Source organism: Melospiza melodia, unplaced genomic scaffold, assembly GCF_035770615.1.
Source record: "Melospiza melodia melodia isolate bMelMel2 unplaced genomic scaffold, bMelMel2.pri scaffold_18, whole genome shotgun sequence".
Lineage (NCBI taxonomy): Eukaryota > Metazoa > Chordata > Aves > Passeriformes > Passerellidae > Melospiza > Melospiza melodia.
This window is the reverse complement of record NW_026948525.1, coordinates 12,999,766-13,023,634: the sequence shown is the minus strand read 5'-3', so window position 1 is coordinate 13,023,634 and position 23,869 is coordinate 12,999,766. Positions and strand designations below refer to the sequence as shown.

General features: G+C 50.8%; 1 protein-coding gene across 1 annotated transcript; it reads right to left on the bottom strand.

Moving 5' to 3' along the window:
• Window positions 1-6,093: 6,093 nt before the first annotated feature.
• LOC134433380 (olfactory receptor 14J1-like) lies at window positions 6,094-20,905 on the bottom strand (the record flags this gene model as incomplete). Its single annotated transcript, XM_063182236.1, has 4 exons — window positions 6,094-6,216; window positions 6,303-6,412; window positions 7,463-7,541; window positions 20,444-20,905. Coding segments are annotated over 4 exons (774 nt in total), but the record flags the coding sequence as incomplete, so codon positions are not given.
• Between the last annotated feature and the right edge of the window lie 2,964 nt (window positions 20,906-23,869).

Here is a 23,869-nt window from a genome sequence, read left to right as displayed (position 1 = left end):
ATGCGGCCCACCAGACCCACAATGATGTCCTTGGTTCCATGAGGCCCCACAGTGTCACAATGGTCCATTGCATCCATGGTACTCTGGAGTGTCACTATGATGCCCTGCATTTCACAAGGCTCCCGAGTGTCACAATGGTCTCCATGGCTCCTCAAGACCCCACAGTGTCACAGTGGCCCCTTGGATCCATGGCACTCACAGTGTCACAATGATCCCCTTGGTTCCACAGGTTCCTACAGTGTAACAATGTCCTTTGGCTCCACAACACGCTGCAGTGTCACAATGGACTATAGGAAGGAAACAAGTGAGCCCCAGTGGTGCAGGGTCAGATGAGAGGCAGTCACCAGAGGCCAAGGCTGGCAAGACTTGACTGTATTGGTAGATTTTTTTGGAGAGTAACCCTTGAATATAGGGAATTTTAGAGGTAGAATCCTAATTTTGGCCATGTGAGCGTAGACAAGAAAGAGAGTTCTTCTCCACAGGAAGGAAAACACAGAGCCCCAGTGCTTCACGGTCAAATGGGAAGTGGCCCTTGGCATGTCAAATTCAGTGGGACGTGTCACACAGTCCCCAGGAGGCCAAACCCGGCAAACCTGTTCCATGTTCCCTTTTTTAAATATGGTTCCCCACACTGTCACAACGGTCTCCTTGATTCCACGAAGTCTTGCAGTGTCACAATGGCTTCTTGGTTTCATGAGCCCCAACAGAGTCACAGGGTTCCCTTGGCTCCATGTGGCCCTGCTGTGTCACAATAGCTCCTTGTTTCTATGGACCCCAGTGTTTGATTACTGACCCTTGCGCCCATAGGGCCCCTGAGTTGCACAATGATCTCCTTGATTCCATAAGGTTCCGTAGTTTCCTTGGACCCGCATTGTCACAAGTGACTCATGGCTCCATGAGGTTCCATATTGTCACTCGGGTCGCTGTCATAGGCTGGATGAGATTGATGTCCCGAGATACCTTGGGATGTTTGGAATACCCGTGTGTGGCCAGGGCCGGGTCAGGCTTTGGTTCGTGTTGGGACAGAGCCCCGCCCCTTGTCCTGGCCTGGCAGAGCTGTCAATCACACAGCAGATGGTGTGCCAACCCCACTCTGATTGGCTGAGCTGTCAATCAATCACACAGTAACAGCTGGGGCCTAGCCTGACTCTGATTGGACAAGCAATGGGCAGTCCCACCCCAGGGGCAGGCCCATTAAGGCCCAGAGTGTTAAAAACCAGAGCACAAGACCAGCCCATGATCTGGATCCTGCCTTCTCCAGGGGTTCTTCCATTGGTGATGCTGGAGCCCAAGCAGTTGGTACCTGTGTGAGTTTCTTTCTATAGATCTTCTGTCTTTCTGATGTTCTCTATTTCTTCTCCTTCTAATCCTACTTACCTGGAACATTTTTGGGTAACTAAGCATCTTAAGGTTAAAGATTTTTAGGTTAAACCCTTTGCCAAATTTCCTTGACTGTCCATATTTTGCCAGTAAAATTTGGTGTCATTTTGACCTCTTAGCTCAGTTGATTAGAGCATGGTGCTGGTATCACTGAGGCTGTGGGTTCAATCCCTGTGTGGGCCATTCACTTAACAGCTGGAACAGCTGGACTTGATGGTCGTCGTGGGTCTCTTCCTACCAAGGATGTTCTTTGCATCTGCCCATGTTGACAATATCTGGTTGGTGTTTCTCCTGTGCACCAAACTCAAGGAAAGGAAGCTTTGGTTATCCCCAGCATTTCAGTGTTTTGGGGTGTTCCAGCCCTGCAGGCTGACAATGGCCTCTTGTTTCCATGAGGCCTCACAGTGTCCCACTGGCCCCTTGGTTCCATGAGGATCTGCAGTGTCACACAGGTTTATGACATTTGTCCTTGCTGTCCCACAAATCCCCCTGGCCCACAAACAGCCTCAAGGCAACCATGAGGGACAGGCCCTGCTGTCCCAGGCTGGGCTCAGGGCTTGGCCTTTGTGTTTCCCCCAGCCAGCTCAGGCCTTGCTCAGCATTGCAGTTCCCTGCTCAGAGCCTTTGGCTCCCTGTAGTCCTGGCCTCAAGGATCTGCTCTCAGCAGTCCCTGGGGAGCCTTTGGCACTCCCTGCCCTCAGTGGGGCCCAGTGATGCTCCAAGGCCCAAGGCACTTGGAGTTTTGCTTCTGACTTCTTGAGCAGCTTCTTCATCCTTCTCTCAGTGCCTAGGGGTCCTGGACTCAGCCCCAAATCCACTGTGGGGATCATCAAAATACAGAAAGCCCTCAGGAGCTCTTTTCCTTCCTTCCTGCCTTCCTTCCTGCCTGCCTTCCTTCCTGCCTTCCTTCCTGCCTGCCTTCCTTCCTGCCTTCCTTCCTGCCTTCCTTCCTGCCTTCCTTCCTGCCTCCCTCCCTCCCTCCCTCCCTCCCTTCCTCCCTCCCTCCCTTCCTCCCTTCTTTCTATCCAGGGCTTTTGCAGCTGATTGGAGTCACTTTGGAGTTCTGTTAAGGAGAAAGATTTCAAAATGCACCTCATCCTTTTTTTCTTTAATCAAGTGAGTATTTTTTATTTTCCAGATCAGGGAAGAGCTGATAGAAGTATTCCCCAGGTGATCCTAATGCTGAATGTCTCCTTAGGAGGTCTGGGCCCAGAGAAGAATGAGCCCCTGGAGGGCTGACCCTGTTTGGACAAGCTGCTCCTCACCCCCAGCCTCACCATGTCTGACATGGCCCACCTGGCACAGACATCCCTGTGCCCTGCAGCAGAACCTTGTCCCCTGAGCTCTGCAGCTCCATGTCCAGCCCATTGGACCATGCCCCACCTGCTGTCCTCAGAGCTCTGCCTGAACACAGGCCAGGAGAAGTCTTCCTGTTGGAAAGGAAAGCATGGAAAAGCCTGAGCAGGTTTCCTAAACAACAAACTCCAATCAGGAACCACCTGCTCAGTCCAGGCTGCCTGGAATGGTGTCACCTTTCTCCAAGGGACAGTGTGAGCAGAAATGATCTCTGGAAGCAGAATTCTCTGAGTCTTACAGCTGAATTCTCTGTCCCTGTCCTTTCCCTGGATCTCTGTTGCAGATGGAAGCTGCTGGTGCCATCCTCACCTTTAACCTCTCTCTTGAATGCAAACAGATGTTTCCAGCTGTATTAAGCAGGATTTGCACAATGTTTCTATGAAACTTTTGTGTTCCTCATGGAATGAAGGTGCCATTTTGACACTGAGGAAGTGACATGGAAGCAAGGAGCCAGTTGTGACACTGGGGTGCCATGGAACCAAGGAGCCATGGTGACACAGCAGGGCCACGTGGATCCAGTGGTCCATTGTGACACTGTGGATCCAAGGAGACAATGGAGACACCCCCAGAACCTCATGGAACCAAGGAGTCCATGGTGACCCAGCGGGGTTGCATGGTGACACTGTCCATCCAAGGAAGCCTTTGTGACACTGCGGAAGCTCATGGAGTGAGGGAGGCCATTGTGACACTGAAGAACTTTATGGCACTAAATATCCATGGTGACACAGCAGGGCATCATGGGAACCAAGGAACTGCTGTTGACAGTACAGAAACTCATGGACCAGGGGCTGTTGTGGCACTGCAGAACCAAAAGAGATGCTGGACCTTGTCCCCTGGCCCTGCACAGCTCCTTGGGAGGCACGGCAGGAGCAGCACCCTGGGAGCCTCGGGAATGCCCCTCTGGGATCCATGGCACACACTCCCAGGGGCTGGAATTCCAGTTCCCAGCCAGGAAAAGATGTTCCTCCACTGGGAGGCAAAGCTCTTAAGAAGGAGCCAAAGACCAAGTGGAGCAAGATCTTACAGTGACATTTCATTACCAGCCTTCATAACTTCACCCATAGCTGTTGAAGCTCATGGATAAGGAATTAAATCAGGGCAGGGTCTTTGGTGGGAGCTGCCCTGGCTCAAGGGAGACACTGAGATTGAAACAGAGCAGGCAAAGAGAGGCAGGAGAGAAAGGAGGGCACAAACACAATCAGCTGAGAAGGTGACACTCTGAAAAACAGAACTGGAACTGATGGAAAATGAATGGGACAGAAACTAATAGTTCTGAAAATTTTATTCACTATCAAAATACATCCCACACACCCAGCCCCCCACAATCCCGATCCCACACCCTCAAATTTGGATGCCACTTCTCCCAGTCTGTATCCAATCTCATCTCAGCCTGGAGGCTGTGGAATTGAGTAATTTTAGCATGGGGCTGAGTTTTTTTGAGGTGGGAACAAGGCAATTTATAATGGTATTGAGCCCCTTGAGGGTAAGATTGAGGTGTTTTCAGTGGGACTGAGTCATTTTGAGGTGACAGATCAATCCATCCTGACTTTTGGAGTGCAAAGATAGGGAGAACGCTTCCTGAAATCCGCCAAGAACCCACAAATCTTCCAGAATATGACCCAAAATGATAAATTGCTGCTACAATATCTGTTAACTGATGGAACTTTAGGCATCTTTGTAAATTTCTTTCTTTTTAGTCCTATTCCAGGTGTTTTGAAGTGATAAAGAAAAATCAAGAGGAAATTGGGGCCAAACCAAAAGGATAACCAGCCAGGTGTCCTCCCAGCACAGATCACTGAATGTGGGTCAGAAGGGCTCTGCCCAACGTGGATCCTCCCATGGGGGATGAAGCTGGAGTGGTACATGAAGCTCTTCCTGCAATTGGAGCATTTCCAGGGCTTCTCTTACCAGTGCCTCTGTTGGTGTTTGGTCAAGTGAGAGCTCTGGGGTGAAGCTCTTCCCACACTGGGGACACTCGTAGGGCCTCTCCCCAGTGTGGATGCGCAGGTGGGTGATGAGGGTGGAGTTGTCTCTGAATCCCTTCCTGCAGTCAGGGCATTGAAAGGGCTTCTCGTCTGTGTGAATCCGCTGGTGCCGGAGGAGATTGGAGTTGGTGTGAAACCTCTTCCCACACTGGAGACACTCGTAGGGCCTCTTTCCAGTGTGGATGCTGTGGAGAGTTAGGGATCTGTGTGCGGAAGAAATCGGGCTGTACGGTCAGTCAGAACATCCACCCCCCCCCCGCAGTCAGACCTTTGTTCCATACCTGGCCGCACCCAGCCGGACGTGAGCAGAAGGAAATGACACTGACTGCCCAAGCTATAGAAGCCCTTGTGACCCCTCAATAAACGCCATTTGCTGTCCACCATGTTGGTGTCAGGAGCATATGGACCGAGTGACCCTGGGGTTTGGGCCACCGTGCCGGACTAAGAACCAGGTCGCCACGCCTTGAGAAGGCAACATCTGGTGCCTAAAACCCAGGACACGATCACCGCCCGGGGTTTGGGGATCTCCTGGACGAGGGACCGGCAGCTGCACAGCTGGCCTAGTGCAGCGGGGGGGATGCCCCCGGACCAGCGAGGAGCATGGACGCTATCGCGAAGGTCATAAGTCAGATCCACATGCAGTGGGGTATCGAGTGTAAGCTTAAGCATTTATGTCGCGCCGTGCCGAGACTGATTAAGCTTGGGGCTATAGAATGCCCGGTAGAAATTCTCCATCCGGAGATTTGGGATAGTTGCACGAAGGCTCTGGCCGAGGAAACCATGTCCTCAGGCTCAGGGAAAGCCCTCAAATCGTGGGGCAGAGTTATCCAGGCTCTGCAAAAAGCTCAGCAAGAGCAAGAAACCTGGAAAGCCGTGCGAACTTGCTTATTAGCCATGCCGCAGTTGGGGGTAGGGGCAGCAACCAAACCGCGGAGGACTTTGACCTGGTCAGGCGCGTGGAGGCGCGAACGCCGGTACACCCTCAGCAAGCCGACTCACCATCGGAAGTGGGGGGAGCACGTGCGGACGTTTTGGCAGGGGCTAGCAGAGGAGGTGCAGAATGCTGCTATAATATCGGACCCCGAAGCGGTTGATAGAAATGCACCCCCGCCATATGCATTTGAAAATGGCGCCGAAGGGCGTGACCTCCGGAGGGCTGGAATCAAGACACGGGGGGCAGAAATGCAGAAGGCTCGCTGAACAGCGCAAGCGTGGGTGAGCGGGGAGGAGGGGCAGCCCCCGAGAAGGAGCCTAAGACCAATCAAAGCGCTCAATTTAAATTAGGTCCTTATAGGGCAAGGACCTCCCCCAGCCATAGGCGGGGGGAGCCCAGGGGGAGGGAATGGCCCGACCCCCTCAAGAAGGGGCGGGGTCAGAGCCCGAGAAAACGGCTGAACAACCCAGGAACGTCCGGCCAGTCGACTTCCAGCTCGGACTCTGACTCGAGCTGGGACGGGCTCGAAAGGTGGTCGGAGGATTCCGACACCGACTCAGGCTGTAACAAAAAGGGAGCAGCAGCATTAGCTGCAGCGCTCCTGCGTGGGTTAAGGGGATATCAGAGAAAGATCGAACCCCGCTTACAGACTGGCGGAAAATAAAAATCGCTGGAGTGGGCTCCGTCTGCCACACTGGTATTCCCGGTCCGTGTGGCGGGGGCAGGCGGAAATCAAAGAACCTACTCCCCAGTAAACCTGAAAAACATGCAGGCCATTGTTAAAGTGGTTGCAGACAGGGGGATTAATTCTGCCATGGTTTCCACACTCATTGACAGCGTTTTTGGAGGCGATGATATGCTTCCCTTTGATATCAAACAGACTTGCAGACTGATTTTCGATGGGGCGGGGATGATGGTTTTTAAACAGGAATGGGAGGACAATTGTGTAAAGCAGCTAGCCTTAGTAACAGGGGCAGACCACCCAATGCACAGCTCCAGCATACAGAGGCTAATGGGCACAGACCCCACTGTGATCACCCCCCAGGCGCAAGCTGAGGGCCTGCGGGCCCCTGAGGTTATGACAACAACCCGTGCTGCCCGAGAAGCCAGCCGTGTTGCTTCCAAAGTAATAGCCAGACCATCACCATGGTCCACTATAAAGCAGAGTAAGAGTGAGAGCTTCACTCAGTTTGTGGACCGCCTTCAGGCAGCATTAGATTCCTCTGCATTACCCTCAGAGGCGAAGGGTCCTGTGCTAGCAGACTGCCTACGCCAGCAATGCAACTCAGCCACCAAGGACATTTTAAGATCACTGCCACCTGGGTCCAATGTTGCTGCCATGATCAGGCACGTTGCAAAGGAAGAACACCTAGCTCCCATCCAAGCAGCAGTTCACACTGCAATAACCAGTGTGATGGCATTCTTTAAGTGTGGCCAGGCAGGCCATATGGCAGTAAACTGCCCCCAGTCAGACGCCCCCACAACCCATACGCCCCACTACCAAGAAAAGAGAGAGAGACCCCCGAGCAACCCGACATCACCTGAGAAGCTTGCACGATCAAAATCAAAGCGGCAACGGTATCTCTGTGTGATCTTGTTTCTAGGGTTAGCAGGCGGAGGACAGGCAGACACAAAACATTACCTTCACCAGCCATTCAGGTGGGTTCTACGCCATCTCTCAGGTGAGGGGGTCATCAAAGAAATTGTTACAGCCAACACCCCATATTTCAAGTTCAGGCTAAAAGACATTTTTTCCTCGCATACAGGGCACCCCAAATTTGAGGAGATGACATTATTTCAGACCTACTGGTGCCCTGCTTCCAACCCAGGAAAAAGTTACTGTTATTACCCAGGATATGGATATTGTGGATATTGGGGATGTGAAACTATTGTGACAAGCAATGAATGGAAACCAGAACAGCCTGATAAGTTCCTGCAAATTAAGTATACTCCCCACGGCTGTCTTGAACCAAAATTTGGTATGGATGGGTACGTGGTTTTGCCCCAAGGAAGGAAACAGCACATCTGCACAGGCTATATAGTAACAATCCTGCAGCCGAGCCATGATGGCTGGGCCATGGGCAAAATGTGGACAGCGTTTGTTTATCTCTCTTGCCGCATCTGGGCGAACATACAAATTATCAGATTCCCACCTCCAGTATCCCAGTCAGTCGGACCCAATCCAATTCTTGCAATGAGTAGACCCAGGAAGGGAATCACAGCTAACGGTAGTTCCAGCCACAAAACACAGATGCTAAAACTTACCTCCTTCCCGTCTGATCTCTTAGCCAAACCAACCCTCTCCAATCCATTCTTAAGCGTGTTAAATGCTACCTTCTTATCGTTAAACCAATCCAACCCGAACCTCACAGAGTCATGCTGGTTATGCTATGATGTACAACCCCCTTTTTACGAAGGTCTTGCCCTCAATCTCCCATTCATCTTCTCAAAGTCAGACAATCCACGCCAATGCAGATGGGACACCCCCTGGAGAGGCATTACCTTAAGTCAGGTTATGGGCCAAGGCAAATGCTTTGGCAATGCAACCTTGGCAAAGCAGATGGGCAACGTCTGCCGGGAATTCATCAAACTTAAGGGAGGGAAATTCCAGTGGGTGATCCCAGCTGCATTGGGAATGTGGGTCTGTCAACGATCCGGGGTCAGCCCATTTGTACCCCTTGATAAATTTGATCATTCTACTGACTTTTGTGTCCAAGTTTTAATTGTCCCCAGAGTCCTGTATCGCCAGGAAGAAGAGGTGTACCGCTTGTTCGAGGAACCCAACCGGCTCCACAAATGAGAAGTGATAACAGGCATCACCATCGCAATGCTCTTCGGTTTAGGAGCTAGCGGCGCTGCCACAGGCATCTCGGCCCTTGCAACACAACATCAAGGACTGGCACAACTGCAGATGACTGTCGACGAGGACTTGCAGAGGATTGAGAAATCCATTTCTTCCCTAGAAAATCCCTTTCCTTGCTCTCAGAGGTTGTCCTCCAAAACAGGCGAGGACTGGACCTTTTGTTCATGCAGCAAGGAGGCCTGTGTGCCGCCTTGAAAGAGGAATGCTGCTTTTATGCGGACCACACCGGAGTCATGAGAGACTCCATGGCCGAACTGAGAAACTGACTAAACTTAAGAAAAATGGACAGGGAAGCTCAACAGGGCTGGTTCGAGTCGTGGTTCAACCGGTCCCCATGGCTCACCACCCTGATTTCTACCCTAATAGGCCCACTCACTATAATCTTACTAACCCTAATCTTCGGGCCTTGCATATTAAACAAACTGGTGCTATTCGTTAAAAAGCATTTAGAAACGGTTAACATTATGTTTGTTGAGTGCCGGCAATTACTTTAAGGCATGCCAGTTCCTAACACACTTATGATTTTATACTAATTTTACTAACCCATGAAATTTTGTAACTTCTACATTTTATAACTTTATACGATTTTTACTAATCATGAGGCGGGGGGAAAATGTGGAGAGTTAGGGAGATGCATGCGGAAGAATTCGGGCTGTACAGTCAGTCAGGACATCCCCCCCCTGCAGTCAGACCTTTGCTCCGTACCTGGCCGCACCCAGCCGGACGTTGGCAGAAGGAAATGACACTGACTGCCCAAGCTATAAAAACCCTTGTGACCCCTCAATAAACGCCATTTACTGTCCACCACGTTGGTGTCAGAAGCATATGGACCGAGTGACCCTGGGGTTTGGGCCACCGTGCCGCACTAAGAACCAGGTCGCCACGCCTTGAGAAGGCAACAGGGTCAATGTGCTTTTCTTTCTTATGGGAAAAAAGCACCTTTCACATCCAGGCACCCATAACCAAAGTTGGCAATCCACCTCCAGAATTCCCTATATCCAAGGATTTCTCCCACACAAAAGCTGCCAGGAGAGACAGGTCTGGCTGGCCTTGGTTTCTGAAGAGCTGTCTCTCATCTGCCTTTGAAACACTGGGCCTCTGTACTTTCCATCTTACTGAAAAGAACTCTTCTTCCTATCCTGGTGCCCATGGCCAAATCTGAGATTCCACCTCCAAAATTCCCTATATCGAAGGATTTCCCCCAGATGAAAGGTGCCAGGAGAGAAAGGTCTGGCTGAGTTGGCCTCTCAGGAGCCTTCTCTCTCTGCTTCTGCCCCTTAAACACTTGCGCTCTGTGCTTTCCTTCCTGTGGAAAAAACCAATCTAGATATCATAGATATTTGCAGAAATGGCCAAAATTGGGATTCCACCTGCAAAATTCCCTATATCCAAGGGCTGCTTTCAGACCGAAGCTGCCAGAACAGAGAGCTCTGGCTGGCCTTGGCCTCTGATGGCCGCCTTTCATCTGGCCCTGAAACATCGGTGTTCCGTGCTTTCCTTCCTATGGAAAAGAACCGTCCTTCTTCTCCAGACATCAATGTCCAAAACTGGTATTCCACCTCTACAATTCCCTACATCCAGAGATTGCTCCCAGAAAAAATCTGCCAGACCCATCTAATCTGGCTGCCCTTTGCCTCTGGTGTCTTCCCCTCATCTGCCCCTAGACACACCGGGGCTTGGTTGTTTCCTTCCTATGGAGACCATGGTGACACTGTGAGGACCTGGTGGAACCATGGAGACCATTGTGACACTTTGAGATACCATGGTGACACCGTGGGGCTTCATGGAACCAAGAGACCACCATGGCTCTGTGGGGCCTCGTGGGACCATGGAGACCATTAGGACTATTCAGGGCCTCATGTAACCACGGGGCCATTGTGACACCTCAGGGCCTCATGGAAGCAACGGAGCCACTGGGACATTGTGGGGCCTCATAGAACCAGGGGAACATGGAACAACTCTGGCTGATTTGGCCTCCCAGGGGAGACATGACAGGTCTGGCAGATCTTGGAATGTCAAGGGCTGCCTCTCATCTGCCCATGACCCACTGGGGCTCCATGATTTCCTTCCTATGGAAAGAACTGTCTCTCTTTTCAGAATCCCATGGACAAAATTGGTATTCCCCACTAAAAATTTCCTGTATGCAAGGTTATTCGCAGAAGAAAAACCTGCCAGATCTGCCTGGCCTGGGCTTCTGGTGGTCACATCTCATCTTCCTTGGAAGCACAAGGGCTCTGTGCCTGCCTTCCTATGGAAAAGAACTGGCCTTGTCCAGGGGCCATGGCAAAAAATGGAATTTGGTTGCCAAAATTCCATCTATCCCGGGATTGCTCCCAGACAAAAGCTGGCCGGATAGACAGCTCTGCCTGATCTTGGCCTCTGGTGATATTCTAAGACTATGAGCAGAATGTTTTCATCTGAAAACACCTTGGAGAGGGGGGAAAGATCTCCCAGGCTGGGATTTTCAGGCCTCAAGAACATAACTCATGTATGGAGGCTGATATGCCAGGGCTCACCTGTGAAGAGACTGAGGATAGAACAGCAGTGTCCTGGAAGGGCTGGAAGAGTGGATTAGGAAACGGTGGAGCTTTTTCTCCATAATGGGAAACAGCCAGATAGAGAAATTATACCACAAATGCAGAAGGGGAGACCAAGACTGGACATGAGGAGATGAGAATTTCCCTCCCAGGGCCGGGCTGTGGTGCAACACATCCCCCAGAAGGAGCCTGGGTCAGCCCCAGGCTTTGTGTGGGGAGGCAGGAGGCAGAGCTGTCAGCAAAGGAAGGGCCCAGCCAGGTGGGGCAGCCGGGGGATGCCGACAGCGTGCAGGGACAGAGGCGCAGGGCAAGGACACCGTAGGACAACCTGGGCTGCACAGGGAAGGGCAGCAGCTGCAAGACAGCCCTGCCAGAGCCAACTTGGGCAGCACTTTGGCCATGGCTGCTGGGCCTGGGCCTGAGGCAGGAGCAGGAGACAAGTGACCCTTGCAGGGCTGGGCCCTCATTGCCTCCTTGTCCCTGCTCAGCAGCTTGGTAGGGGCCACCCCATGCTCCTGCCTGTGGAGAGATTTATTAATAATTGGTTGGCTGAGAAAGGCCATACTGACATAATGCCGCTGGTTAAGCTGAGAGAGGGAAGTCAGCAGTCAGTAAGCAGAAAGGAGAAGTCAGCAGTCAGTGACCAATGACAGGCAAGGACAGAATGCCCTTGCCGCAACATGAGGATAGGGAAGAGAGATTCTCCCTGAGAATATGTAGAAAGTATCAAAAGTATAACCATAAGAATGCAGAAGTAGGCGTAGTTGCTGATATGTAACTAACCAATCCTGAGCTCAACTTTTGCAATATGTATGAAGCTCATTATGAACTGTATTTAACTTGCTGTACTGATCAATAAAATTGGGCCTGTGATGATCTAATTGATGTCCTGGTCTCCTTCCATCAACAAATGGTGGAGAATGCGTGCAATGCCGAATCTCTGTCCTTTTCTCTCGTATTAAAAGAAAAAGGGGATTACGCCACGGTCGAGAAAGTTGGGTTTTGGTCCTTGCAGCCGGGACGGTGCCAGAATTTGAAGCACCCTTGATGATCACAACGGTGAATCAAGCCAATACGTGCTGCAGGAGCCTGGAGAGCTGCAACAGCGCGTGCTGATTAATAGGTATGGATAGGCAAGCGGCATACGATTTATTCACTGCGTATTTAGAAGGGCAAGGAATAAAAGGGATAGATTTAAAAAAGGAGTTACCAGGGTTATTAACTTATGGCCATGCTAAAGGTATCTTTGCTAACCCACATACAGTTTATGAGCTAGCAGAGTGGAAGAAGTTTGGGGAAATACTGTGGGATACAGTGTTAGATGATGATAAGTCAGCAAAGAAATTAGGGAAGTTATGGCGGGTGGTGTATAACACGTTACTTCAGCAGGTCTCCAGAGAAAGGCAGCAGAAAGGGCTACGGAAGCTCATAAGAGGAATATAGGGTATGGTCGTGAGGATGATCCCCTGGCACCTTCTGTAACTAAGAAACTTGTGCCTAAGGGTCCCCAGCAAAGTGGTGTGGAGGATTTTCCTATAGGCACAGTGGAACCGTCTGCACCTTTTCTGTCAGAGGGGGAGGGCGAGTCGGATGGTGGAAATAAGAGCAAACAAGCTTTGCCTCCGCCACCAACTTTGCCTCCGCCGCTTCCCCCGAGTGAGCTGGCTCCGGTGACAGCTTCAGCGAGGGTGCCGTTTCCCCCGCGCGAGCCGGCTCCAGCGGGGGGGCCGCTTCCCCCGCGCGAGCCAGCCTCTGCTCCACTGCCTTCCCCGTGCGAAAACTCGGTGTCTGTACCGAAGTGCCAGCAGCATAGCACCCTTAAAGAGTCAGATCCCATCCCAGGGGCACACAGTGGCCTATGGAGGGAAATGGCTAAACAGAGGAGGGAAGCTTGGGCTGCTTTGGCGAAAGAAGTAATGCAAATGGGGGATGGCGAGGCGGTGGAAGTAGCTTCTACTCTTGCATGTCCGGTCACATACACACCACAGTATGATGCACAGGGGAACCTTACGCATAATATAGCGGAATATACTCCCTTAGATTGGAAGCTGTTAGCTCAGCTACGTTCTACGGTTAGTCAGTTTGGAGTAAAAAGTGAACCTGTTAGGCAAATGCTAGATTATCTTTTTAATACTCAGGTTTCATGCCCTAATGATTTAAGAGGAATAGTTCGGTTGATATTTACTCAGCATCAGCAGTTATTGTTTAATGCACATTGGCAAGCTCTGGTTAATAAGTCAGTTGCTGTACAACGAGCCCAGGCAGACCCATTACATGGAGTAGCAGTAGAGGAGCTGATGGACTTAGGGGCATATTTGCGTACAGAGGCACAGATGATATCGGGGGCAGATAAACTTACAGAGTCAATGCGGTTAGTGTGTGCTGCAATAGATATGGTTAAAGAGCCAGGAGGGTTACCGGCTTATATGGGTATTAAACAAGGTAGAGAACAATCATTTGGAAATTTTATCGATAGAGCAGTTACTGCTATAGATCGGGCTGGTGTTGCAGACTATATAAAGGGAGCGCTATTGAAGCAGTGTGTGCCTTGCAAAATAGCAATCTAGCAACCCAAAGAGTGTTAGCTACTTTAGGGGTAAATTTGACTATTGAGGAGGCATTAGAGCGAATGGCATTAATGCCAACAGCTTCTCAGGCATTTATAGCAGAAGCCTTAAAGGAATTAGGATTAGGGTTGCAAAAGCAAGCAGAGTCTACTGAGAATCAGGTGTTAGCTGCTCTTGCTCCTCTCCGAAGTGGCTCACTGGCAGTCACACAAGGAGTTTCGAGACCATTCATCAAGTGTTACCGATGCGGCAATGAGGGACAGACACAAGTTGCTGCCATGACATCGGAGACGCCAGCTACTGCCGTAACAACGCTGCCACCTCCTGTCTACAACCCGCAACAACAGGGAGCTTAGGTTTGGACTTATCAGCAGCAGTAGACGTCACGTTAATGACGGACCAGCCTGAGAGGATACCAACTGGAGTAAAGGGTCCTCTTATATTAAATGGACAAAGATGTGGAGCATTATTACTAGGATGTTCCTCCACAACCATGTTGCGATTATTTGTTTTGACTGGTGTTATTGATGCAGACTTTACAGGGGAAATACAAATCATGGTTTACACCCTTTATCCCCCGATTAAAATAACAAAAGGACAACGCATCGCACAACTGATACCACTATCACAAATGACATCGGGAATACAATCATTTACTGGGCAAACACGGAATGAAAAAGGTTTTGGCTCTACTGGTGTTACACTTTTAACTGTGGATTTACAAAATAGACCAAAGCAAAAAGGTTGAAATTACCTATGGGCATCAAAGCATAACCCTTTATGGATTATTGGATACAGGAGCAGATACCAGCATCATTTCTCCAGAAGCGTGGCCACAACATTGGCCTCTATTTCCATCATCAAACATGCTCACAGGAGTAGGAGGATTTACATTGGCAAGCAGATCGCCTCCTTTGTCTGTGTGCATTGAGAACCAACAAGTATCTGCTGTGTTTTCAATTGTTCAACTGCCTCCTACAGTTTCCTGTTTAATTGGAAGGGACATTTTAACACAATTGGGAGTGATGTTAACTAATCATCACCCTTTGGGGTAATTGCCATTGCTTGGACTTTCCCCATTCCACTCACCTGGAAAACGGATACACCAGTGATGGTTAAGCAATGGCCATTAAAAGGGGAGAGTCTTATGCATGCCCATGAATTGGTAAAGGAACAATACACACAGGGATAGCTTAGAAACCCTGGAATTGTTAGCAGTAGTATGGGCAGTGTCCAACTTACAGGAGCCTTTAAATGTGGTCACAGACTCTATGTATGTCGCAGGAGTAGTCAGACGAATAGAGGAAGCAGCAATTAAGGAAGTGAATAATAAACGACTGTATGAGTTACTGGCACAATTAAGGAAAGGTTTACGGGAGAGAAATTCAGCGTATTCTGTGATTCATATTAGGAGCCATAAATGGTCTGAAGGTTTAGGAGAAGGGAATGAACGTGCAGACAAATTGGTTACCTTACCCGTTGATAACTCTTGTCCTGTTGATAAGCATACATTGGCCAGAGAAGCACATAGTAGATATCATCAAAATGCAAAAGGATTAGCAAGGCACTTTGAGCTGAGTTTGTCAGAAGCTAAGACCATTGTTAGAGCATGTCCAACATGTAGTTATCATAATGGTGGAATAGGTTTAGGCGTTGGAGTTAATCCTCGAGGTTTAGAAATAAATGAGAAATGGCAAATGGATGTTACGCATAAATCTTGCCAGGAGGATCTGCCAATAAAGCTATGAATTTAGCAAAACAATTAGGATGCTGGGCAAAGGATGAGCTGAACAAGACATCACAAATTCTAGATATGCTAACCGCAGATGTGCAAAGTGTTAACCATGCTGTTTTGCAGAATAGAGCTGCTGTAGATTTTTTGCTCTTAGCACAAGGGCATGGATGTGAAGAGTTCGAGGGAATGTGTTGCATGAATCTGTCTGATCATTCGGTGTCCATTCACACTAAGATAAAAGAACTGCAACAAGGACTTCACAATCTCAAGGAAGAAGAAGGTTTAGGAATTGACGAATGGCTTAAAAGCTTAGGACTTGGGCCATGGCTGAGGAACCTTGTGATCTATGCTATAGGACTACTGGGTGTAATTTTACTGTTTTTGCTTATTTTGCCTTGTATCTTTAACTGTATTCAAAACATGGTCAGCCGTACAATAGCAAAAACATGGCAAACTAATCTCCTTGCTCAAGAAGAAAATGGGGGAAATGTGGAGAGTTTTATTAATAATTGGTTACCTGAGAAAGGCCATGCTGACATAATGCCGCTGGTTAAGCTGAGAGAGGGAAGTCAGCAGTCAGTAAGCTGAAAAGAGAAGTCAGCAGTCAGTGACCAATGACAGGCAAGGACAGAATGCCCTTGCCGCAACATGAGGATAGGGAAGAGAGATTCTTCCTGAGAATATGTAGAAAGTATCAAAAGTATAACCATAAGAATGTAGAAGTAGGCGTAGTTGCTGATATGTAACTAACCAATCCTGAGCTCAACTTTTGCAATATGTATGAAACTCATTATGAACTGTATTTAACCTGCTGTACCGATCAATAAAATTAGGCCTGTGATGATCTAATTGATGTCCTGGTCTCCTTCTGTCGACACCAATCCAACATCGGCGGGTCTTGATGCCCTAAAGGCTCCCACGAGGACCGGACCCCCAGCTCTGCCCCTGGTGGACAAAGTTGCACATGTCATCCTCCTCCTCTGAGTCGCCCTGGGAGAGATGATGGGGACTGCAGCCCCGCCGAGCTGCCCAATCCTGAGCTGATCACTTTTAATAAAGGCATTAAAAAGGAGAAGAATCTCCTGGCCCTGTTTATTTCTCTTTCCATGGCAGAATGGCCCTTTTTACCCTGTGTGAGAAGAACATTGTAGAAAAATATTTAAAAAGGCCTGCAAATATTACTAGTTACTATAAAGAGGAAGAAATAAATAGTCAATTGAGCCTAATTAATTAATTAAGGGAATTGTGTTATTTGGAACCAATGACCAATAACTTTTCGGTGGCTAAAAATGTATAGGTTTTTTAAGAACAGCATAAAAATTAGTTAATAAAACTACACAATAAGATTTTTATAAATAAGAATAATACAATTATAATTTTATTAATTTATTGAAATTTATTTTAGAGAAAAATGAATATTCAAAAAAAAAATTTTTTTCGTCTGTCTCAGGTGGGCGATGTCAGACATGGTGAGGCTGGGCGTGAGGAGCAGCTTGTCGAAACAGGCTCAGCCTGCAAAGAGCTCATTCTTCTCTGTGTCCAGACCTCCTGAGGAGACATTTGGCATCGAGATCACTTGGGGAATGCTTCTGTCGCCGCTTCTCTGAGCTGATAAATAAAAAAACCCTAAAAATTATGTGCACTTTGCAATCTCCCTCTGAAGAGAACTCCAAACTGACTCCAAACACTGCACAAGCCCTGGACACTCAAAGTCAATGGAAGAGAGACAAAGAGCCCCTGAGAGCTTTCTGTATTTTAATCAAACCCATGGTGGATTTAGGGCTGAGTCCAGGACCCTCAGGCACTGAGAGAAGGCTGAAGAAGCTGCTCAATGGGTCAGCAGCAAAACTCCAAGTGCCTTGGAGCATGGCTGGGCCCCACTGAGGGCAGGGAGTGCCAAAGGCTCCCCAGGGACTGCTGAGAGCAGATCCTTGAGGGCAGGATTGCAGGGAGCCCAAGGCTCTGAGCAGGGAACTGCAATGCTGAGCAAGGCCTGGCTTGGCTGCAGGAAGAAGAAAGGCCAAGCCCTGAGCCCAGCCTGGGCCAGCAGGGCCTGTCCCTCACGGCTGCCTCGGGGCTGTTTGTGGGGCAGTGGTATGTGAGGGGCAGCAAGGACAAATGGCATCAATCTGCAGCCCCTGCCAGCCTCCCCAGGGAGGCTGAGGGAGAAGCAAAGTGCAGCCCCTGCCAGGAAAGTTCCTCCTGTGGGGCCTCCAGAGGCGCTGCCAGAGCCCAGGGCACAAAGGCCTGGGTGCCTGTGGCCCTGCCAGCCCTGCCTAGCCCTTGGCCATGTGTCCTGCAGGCTGTGCCCCCTGTGTGTGCTGCTCCTCTGCCCTGGCGGGCTGCACTCGCCCATCTCGCTGTCCCCCAGCATTTCTGACCCAGCATTTCTGTGCCCTCCCTGGGCTCCCTGCACCCAGCGCTGCCGGCTCCTGGCACACAGAGCCTGGCCATGGCCCAGCCTCACGCTGCCACACCTCCAGCACCAACATTCTGCCCTGCGAGGGACTTTGCTTTCTCCTCATCTCCAGGCTGGACTTTCCAAGCTGCACTTGGGTGAGGTTTTCTGCAATTCCCATTACCAAGAAAAGGTCTGGCTCCTGCTGGTCACAAACAGAGAAGGGCTGGTGGGACATGTGGTGGTCAGAGGCTGTGTGGGGCAAAGTGACCATGATATTTTTTATTTTTTAAATATTCCAGGAAAGAAGGAGGGGCAACAACAAAACGTCTACAACTGGCTGAATGGCCAGGCTCAGAGAGTGGTGGTGAATGCTGCTGCATCCAGCTGGCAGCCAGTCACCAGTGACTGCCCTCAGGAGCCTGTGCTGGGGCCAGTTCTGTTCAATATTTTTACGACAACTGGATGAGGGTATTGAGTCTTTCATTAGTAAATCTGTAGAAAACACTAAGTTAGGAGCATGTGTCCATCTGCTGGAAGGCAGGAGGACTCTTGTAGAGTGACCTGGAACAGCTGGATGGATGGGCAGAATCCAGTAAGAGAAAGTTTAATTTTAAAGTCCAAGTGCTGGGTCTTAAACTTTGGCCACAACAACCCCTGCAGCGCTACAGGCTGGAGACAGAGTGGCTGGAGAGCAGCCAGACAGAAAGGGACCTGCAGGGAGTGACGGACAGCAGGCTGGACATGAGCCAGCAGTGTGCCCAGGTGGGCAAGAAGGCCAATGGCTCCTGGCCTGGATGAGGAATGGTGTGGCCAGCAGAAGCAGGGCAGGGATTCTTCCTCTGTGCTGGACACTAGTTGGGCAGCACCTCGAGTGCTCTTTGCAGTTCAGGGCCCTCCAATTTAGGAAGGACACGAAGGAGCTGGAGTGTGTCCAGAGAAGGGCAGCAAGGCTGGTGAGAGGTCTGGAACATAAGTCCTGTGAGGCAGTGTCAGGGCACAGGTTGGACTTGATGATCTCCAAGGTCTTTTCCAACCTTGCTGACTCTGGGATTCTCTGGAACCACCCTTGGAGCAGTTGCAGGATGAGCCCTGGGCCTCCTCTTCAGCAGCTCCAGCAGCCCAGGTCCCTCAGCTTCTCCTGCCAGCTCCAAAGCCCATCCTGTCAGTCCTGCAGCTCCTCTGCAGCTCCTCCTCACTGCCCAGAACAGGGAGCCCCAGAGGCAGACACAGCAGCCCAGATGTGCCCCCCTGGCCTGGGGTGCTGCTGGCAAGGGAGCAGCACCAGGCACTGCAGGAGCCTGCAGACAATTCCTGCATCACTTGTAGGATGATCCTGCTGCCCAAGGGACGTTCCTGTGGTGCCAAGTCAGGAACTGCAATGGGGAGTGGGGCCAGAGAGGAAGGGGCAAACAGGGATGGGCAAGAGGAAGAAATGTGGAACAAGAAAGAGGAAATAAAGCAAAGATGAAGCCAAGGAGATGTTTGGGGCTATTTGGGGGTGGCTGCCAGGCAGCCCTGGTTCTGAGCAACAGCGTCTGCAGTGGGACAGGAAGTTCCCTGCTGATGGGAACAAAATTTCTGGCTGAGTGCAGAGGCCAGGACAAAGCTGAGTGGTTTCCCTGGTGTCCCCCAGCCCTTGCTGGCCCCAGGGGCTGATGGCATTTGTGCTCCCTCAGGTTCATGTCCCCACACCAACAGCATGGGGGCACTCCCCCTGCTCTGTGCAATGCAAACAGGGGCTGCTGAGCCAGTGCTGCCGTGTCTGTGCCTGCAAGGATGGGGCACCTGTGTGAGCTGGGGGAGAGGCCAGGGCTGCAGAGGGAGGATGTTGTTGGCAGCTCCATCAGGACGCTCTGGGACACTGCCCTGGGCTGTGCAGTGCACTGGGGATGGATCAGCCCCTGCTCTGCTGCTCCTTTCCGTCTGCCCCAGGGCCCTTGCAGAGCCCCAGCCATGCTGTTTGCCCCCAGCCTGCCCACGGCCAGCCTGGGGCTGCTCATGGGGCTTTTCTGTGCTGAGCATTGGCCTGGGTGTGTTCTTGAGAGAGCCTGGGCAAGGAGCCTGGAGCCCTCAGGCCCTGGGCTGAGGCGTCAGCGCTGCCCCAGCAGTGCCCATGGCCTGTCCCTGCTGCAGCCCCGGCACTGCCACCCCCAGGACTGTGCCCGGCCCCGAGAGCACTCAGGCCCTACAGCAACCAGGGCAGCGGGGCAGGGCCACGGAAGGAGCACTGGCAACACCAAGTGCTGCTGCTGCTGGACACAGCTGCTGGGCCAGACCTGATCTGCCCCATCTCTGCACACAGACATTGCTGCTGCAGCTCCAGAGAAGGCAACAAAAGGGCATGTCTGCAGAAAACTTTGCTGGGTGATCCTTTAGTTCCTTTAAAGCCACCAAGTGCGCAGCCCCTCATTGACAGAGTCTGTGGTCACAAGGAAGGTAGAGAGAATGAAAATGAGAAATGGCACAAACAATGACATTTCTTTGTGGAAAATATGAACAATGTAAAACAAAGGCATAAAACCTCATCAATGAAACCAGGAATAAGTAACAAAGATTATTTTTATTACAATAAATTTTCAGAAACTGGCGATCACCTTAATGTTACTGAAAGCATCCAGTTCTCAGTCTCCACACTGCAGCCTTGAGCTCCTGGTTCCTCAGGATGTAGATGAGGGGGTTCAGGGCTGGAGGCACCACCGAGTACAGAACTGACAGGGCCAGATCCAGGGATGGGAAAGACATGGAGGGGGGCTTCAGGTAGGTAAAAAATGAGGTGCTGAGGAATAGAGAGACCACAGCCAGGTGAGGGAGGCAGGTTGAAAAGGCTTTGTGCCGTCCCTGCTCAGAGGGGATCCTCAGCACAGCCCTGAAGATCTGCACATAGGAGAAAAAAATGAACACAAAACAGCCAAATGCTAAAAAGGCACTAATAACAATAAGTCTAAGTTCCCTGAGGTTTAAGTGTGAGCAGGAGAGCTTGAGGATCTGGGGCACCTCACAGAAGAACTGGCCCAGGGCATTGCCATGGCACAGGGGCAGGGAAAATGTATTGGCCGTGTGCATGAGAGCATGGAGAAAGCCACTGGCCCAGGCAGCTGCTGCCATGTGGGCACAAGCTCTGCTGCCCAGGAGGGTCCCATAGGGCAGGGGTTTGCAGATGGACACATAGCGGTCGTAGCACATGATGGTCAGGAGATAAATCTCTGTAGTAAGAAAGAAGAAAATCAGAAAGACTTGGGCTGCACATCCTGAGTAGGAGATGGTTCTGGTGTCCCAGAGGGAATTGTGCATGGCTTTGGGGACAGTGGTGCAGATGGAGCCCATGTCAGTGAGGGCCAGGTTGAGCAGGAAGAAGAACATGGGCGTGTGCAGGGGGTGGCTGCAGGCTACGGCGCTGATGATGAGGCCGTTGCCCAGGAGGGCAGCCAGGGCAATGCCCAGCAAGAGGCAGAAATGCAGGAGCTGCAGCTGCCGCGTGTCTGCCAATGCCAGCAGGAGGAAGTGCCTGATGGAGCTGCTGTTGGACATTTGCTGCGTCTGGGCATGGGGCCCTGTTCATCGAGGAAAGGACAGTGAAGTGTTAGACCTGTAACCAAAAACATTTCCCATACACCCTCCTCTGTAACACACAGACATGGTACATGGTCTTCAGTTTTTTTGGGTTTTGAGGATTTCTTTATAAAGTCCCCCCGTATTTCAACTGTGGCTTCTGGATATCAGAAACCCACAGAATTTTTCTTGCCCTCTGGTAGAATTTAGTGAGTTCCCTGAGGCAAGATGATGAGTGGTGACTGACGGGAGATGGTTTGTCCCTTCATTTGGTTTGGAGTTTCTCTGGGCTTTCTCTTTTCTCAAATGTATGATGTTCACCCTCCCATGTTTTCCTTAGAAAGCCCCATGTACTGAGAGCAGATGGATCCACCACAGCCCAGCTCTACATCTGTAGCCAAAGACTCACTTTGCTCATTTCACCAACCCAGCAACATTTTCACTGTCAGAGCACCTCTGCCTTTCCCCATCAATCTCATAACTCAGAGATGCTCTAGGACAGGTTTGCACCCTGGATTGAAGCTCCCGGCTTGGACTGAAATCTCAGGGAGACTCCCCAGTGTCCTTGGGATGGCATTGGATTAAGGGAGATGCAGGTCCTTCCCTGGCTGCATTGACAGCATTGCTCAGAGCCGGTCACTGGGGACAGCGTCACCCTGAGCCAGCTGTGCCTCCTGCCAGAGCCCCCAGGGCTGGGCAGCTGCTCCCAGCCCTGTGCTCTGCAGAGGGAACTGGGCCCGGGGGGCTGCAGAGCTGCCCCACAGCTCTGCTGCAGCTCTGCCTGCACAGGAGGGGCTGCATGCCTTGGAGCCCCGGCCCTGAGAGCAGAGGCTTGGCTGAGGGAACAGGAGGGAGGGGGCTTGTTCAGAGGGAGGGGCTGCACTGGAGGGGATCCTGTGGGCATCTCTAAACTCTCCCTGCCACAGCATCTCTGGGCTTTCTTTTGCCTCCCTCATTGCCTGATCGTCTCTCTGCCTCCTGCAGATTTTCCTCCTGCAGGTGTTTCCCTGTGCCTGACCTCTCCCTGCCAGCACTCACAGACCCCAAATCTCTGTGCACTCTCCTTGGCCGTACAGAACCCTGCCTGCTTGCAGGGCACTGCCTGGGCAGGTTCTGTTTGCAGCTTGAAGAAAGGATAGCTCAGACTGAGCCTGATGGCTCCATCAAAGGTGATGCTGGTGCTGTCCATGGGCACAGTGGCTGAAAGCACATTAGGGATCTCCTGTGAACTTATTGATCAGTAAAAGTAACACTTCAGATGTTTCTGACACTTTTCAAAATTAATAATAATAATTCATAAGCAAGCTTTAATATTTATCTTTACTTGGATGCCATTCTCCAATAGTAGGAAACTGAATACATACTTAGTTATTGTAAATGTCCTCCTTTTTATAAAATTCATTATTTTGGAAATATTCTATGACTGATGAGAACCCCTCAGCATATCAGACCTTAATAAGCATTTCACATCCGCTGCACCAGAAATATTCAGAGTTGTACTCACAGCGTCTGTAGGCGTTGGGATATTCCAGCTTTAGGAGATCATTCCAGGAGCTGCAGCTGCATTGTCCTGCAGCCAGAGGTTCCTGTGCCAAGGGCTGGCAGAGATTCTGCCCCAGGCACTTCTCAGCACCTTCCCAGACCTGACTGATTGAAGCCCTCTGTGCCTCTGTGCTGTGCCCAGGGTGGCTGCAGGCAGTGCCTCAGCCCTGCTGGGCTGGCAGAAGAGCTGCTCATCAAAAGAAATGTGCTTTTGAAGCTCTTCTTGGTTATCAGGAGCTGCCTCCGTGTCAGGAGCCCAGCCCAGCTCAGCAGCACAGACACAGCACCAGGACTTTTATGAGCCTCTGGGGCTTTGTGCTCAGGCCATGAACATCAGTCCCTGAGAGGGAGCTGAAGAAACTTCTCCAGAACTCCAAGTCAGAATCCAACTCCAAAGTTTCTTGGACTTTTAATGGGTCCCACTGAGGAGCACAACTGAGAAAGTGTCCCCAGGCCCCAGGCAGAGCAGAGAACTGGAGGCAGTGATGACAGGTGGGGACAAGGAGAAGCCAAGTGGGGCACAGCAGGGTCTGTGCCACCAAGGGCTGTGAGGAGACACCTTGTCCTGAGGCACTGTGGCCTCCTGGCACAGCCCCAGCCAGGCTGGGCACGGTCAGCCCCTTGTCCTGCCCTCAGCATCCCCCCCTAGCCCACATCCCAGTGGCCTCAAGGATCTGCTGGAAGGAAACTCTGGGGAGCCTTGCTCAGGAATGGCCCTGGGGGCTCCTTCATTCTCCCAGGGACTGCAGGTTTTTCAAAGGACTTTGGGTTTGGCTTTGGTCTTGGAGTCTCTGAGAGCTTTCTGCAATGATGGCCTCCAATTATCTGCTGTAATTAGTCCCTGGCGAGGCTTTGTCAGTAACAACACTCAGTAGGGCTCATTACTACTTCAAGGTACTTCAGTTATTTTAAGGTACTTCGTATTTCCCTTTTGATAGAGACTCTGTGAGAAGTTCGTGCAATCATTGCCTGAATTATCTGCTTTAATGAATCCCTGGAGAACTTTGTACTGACACTCAG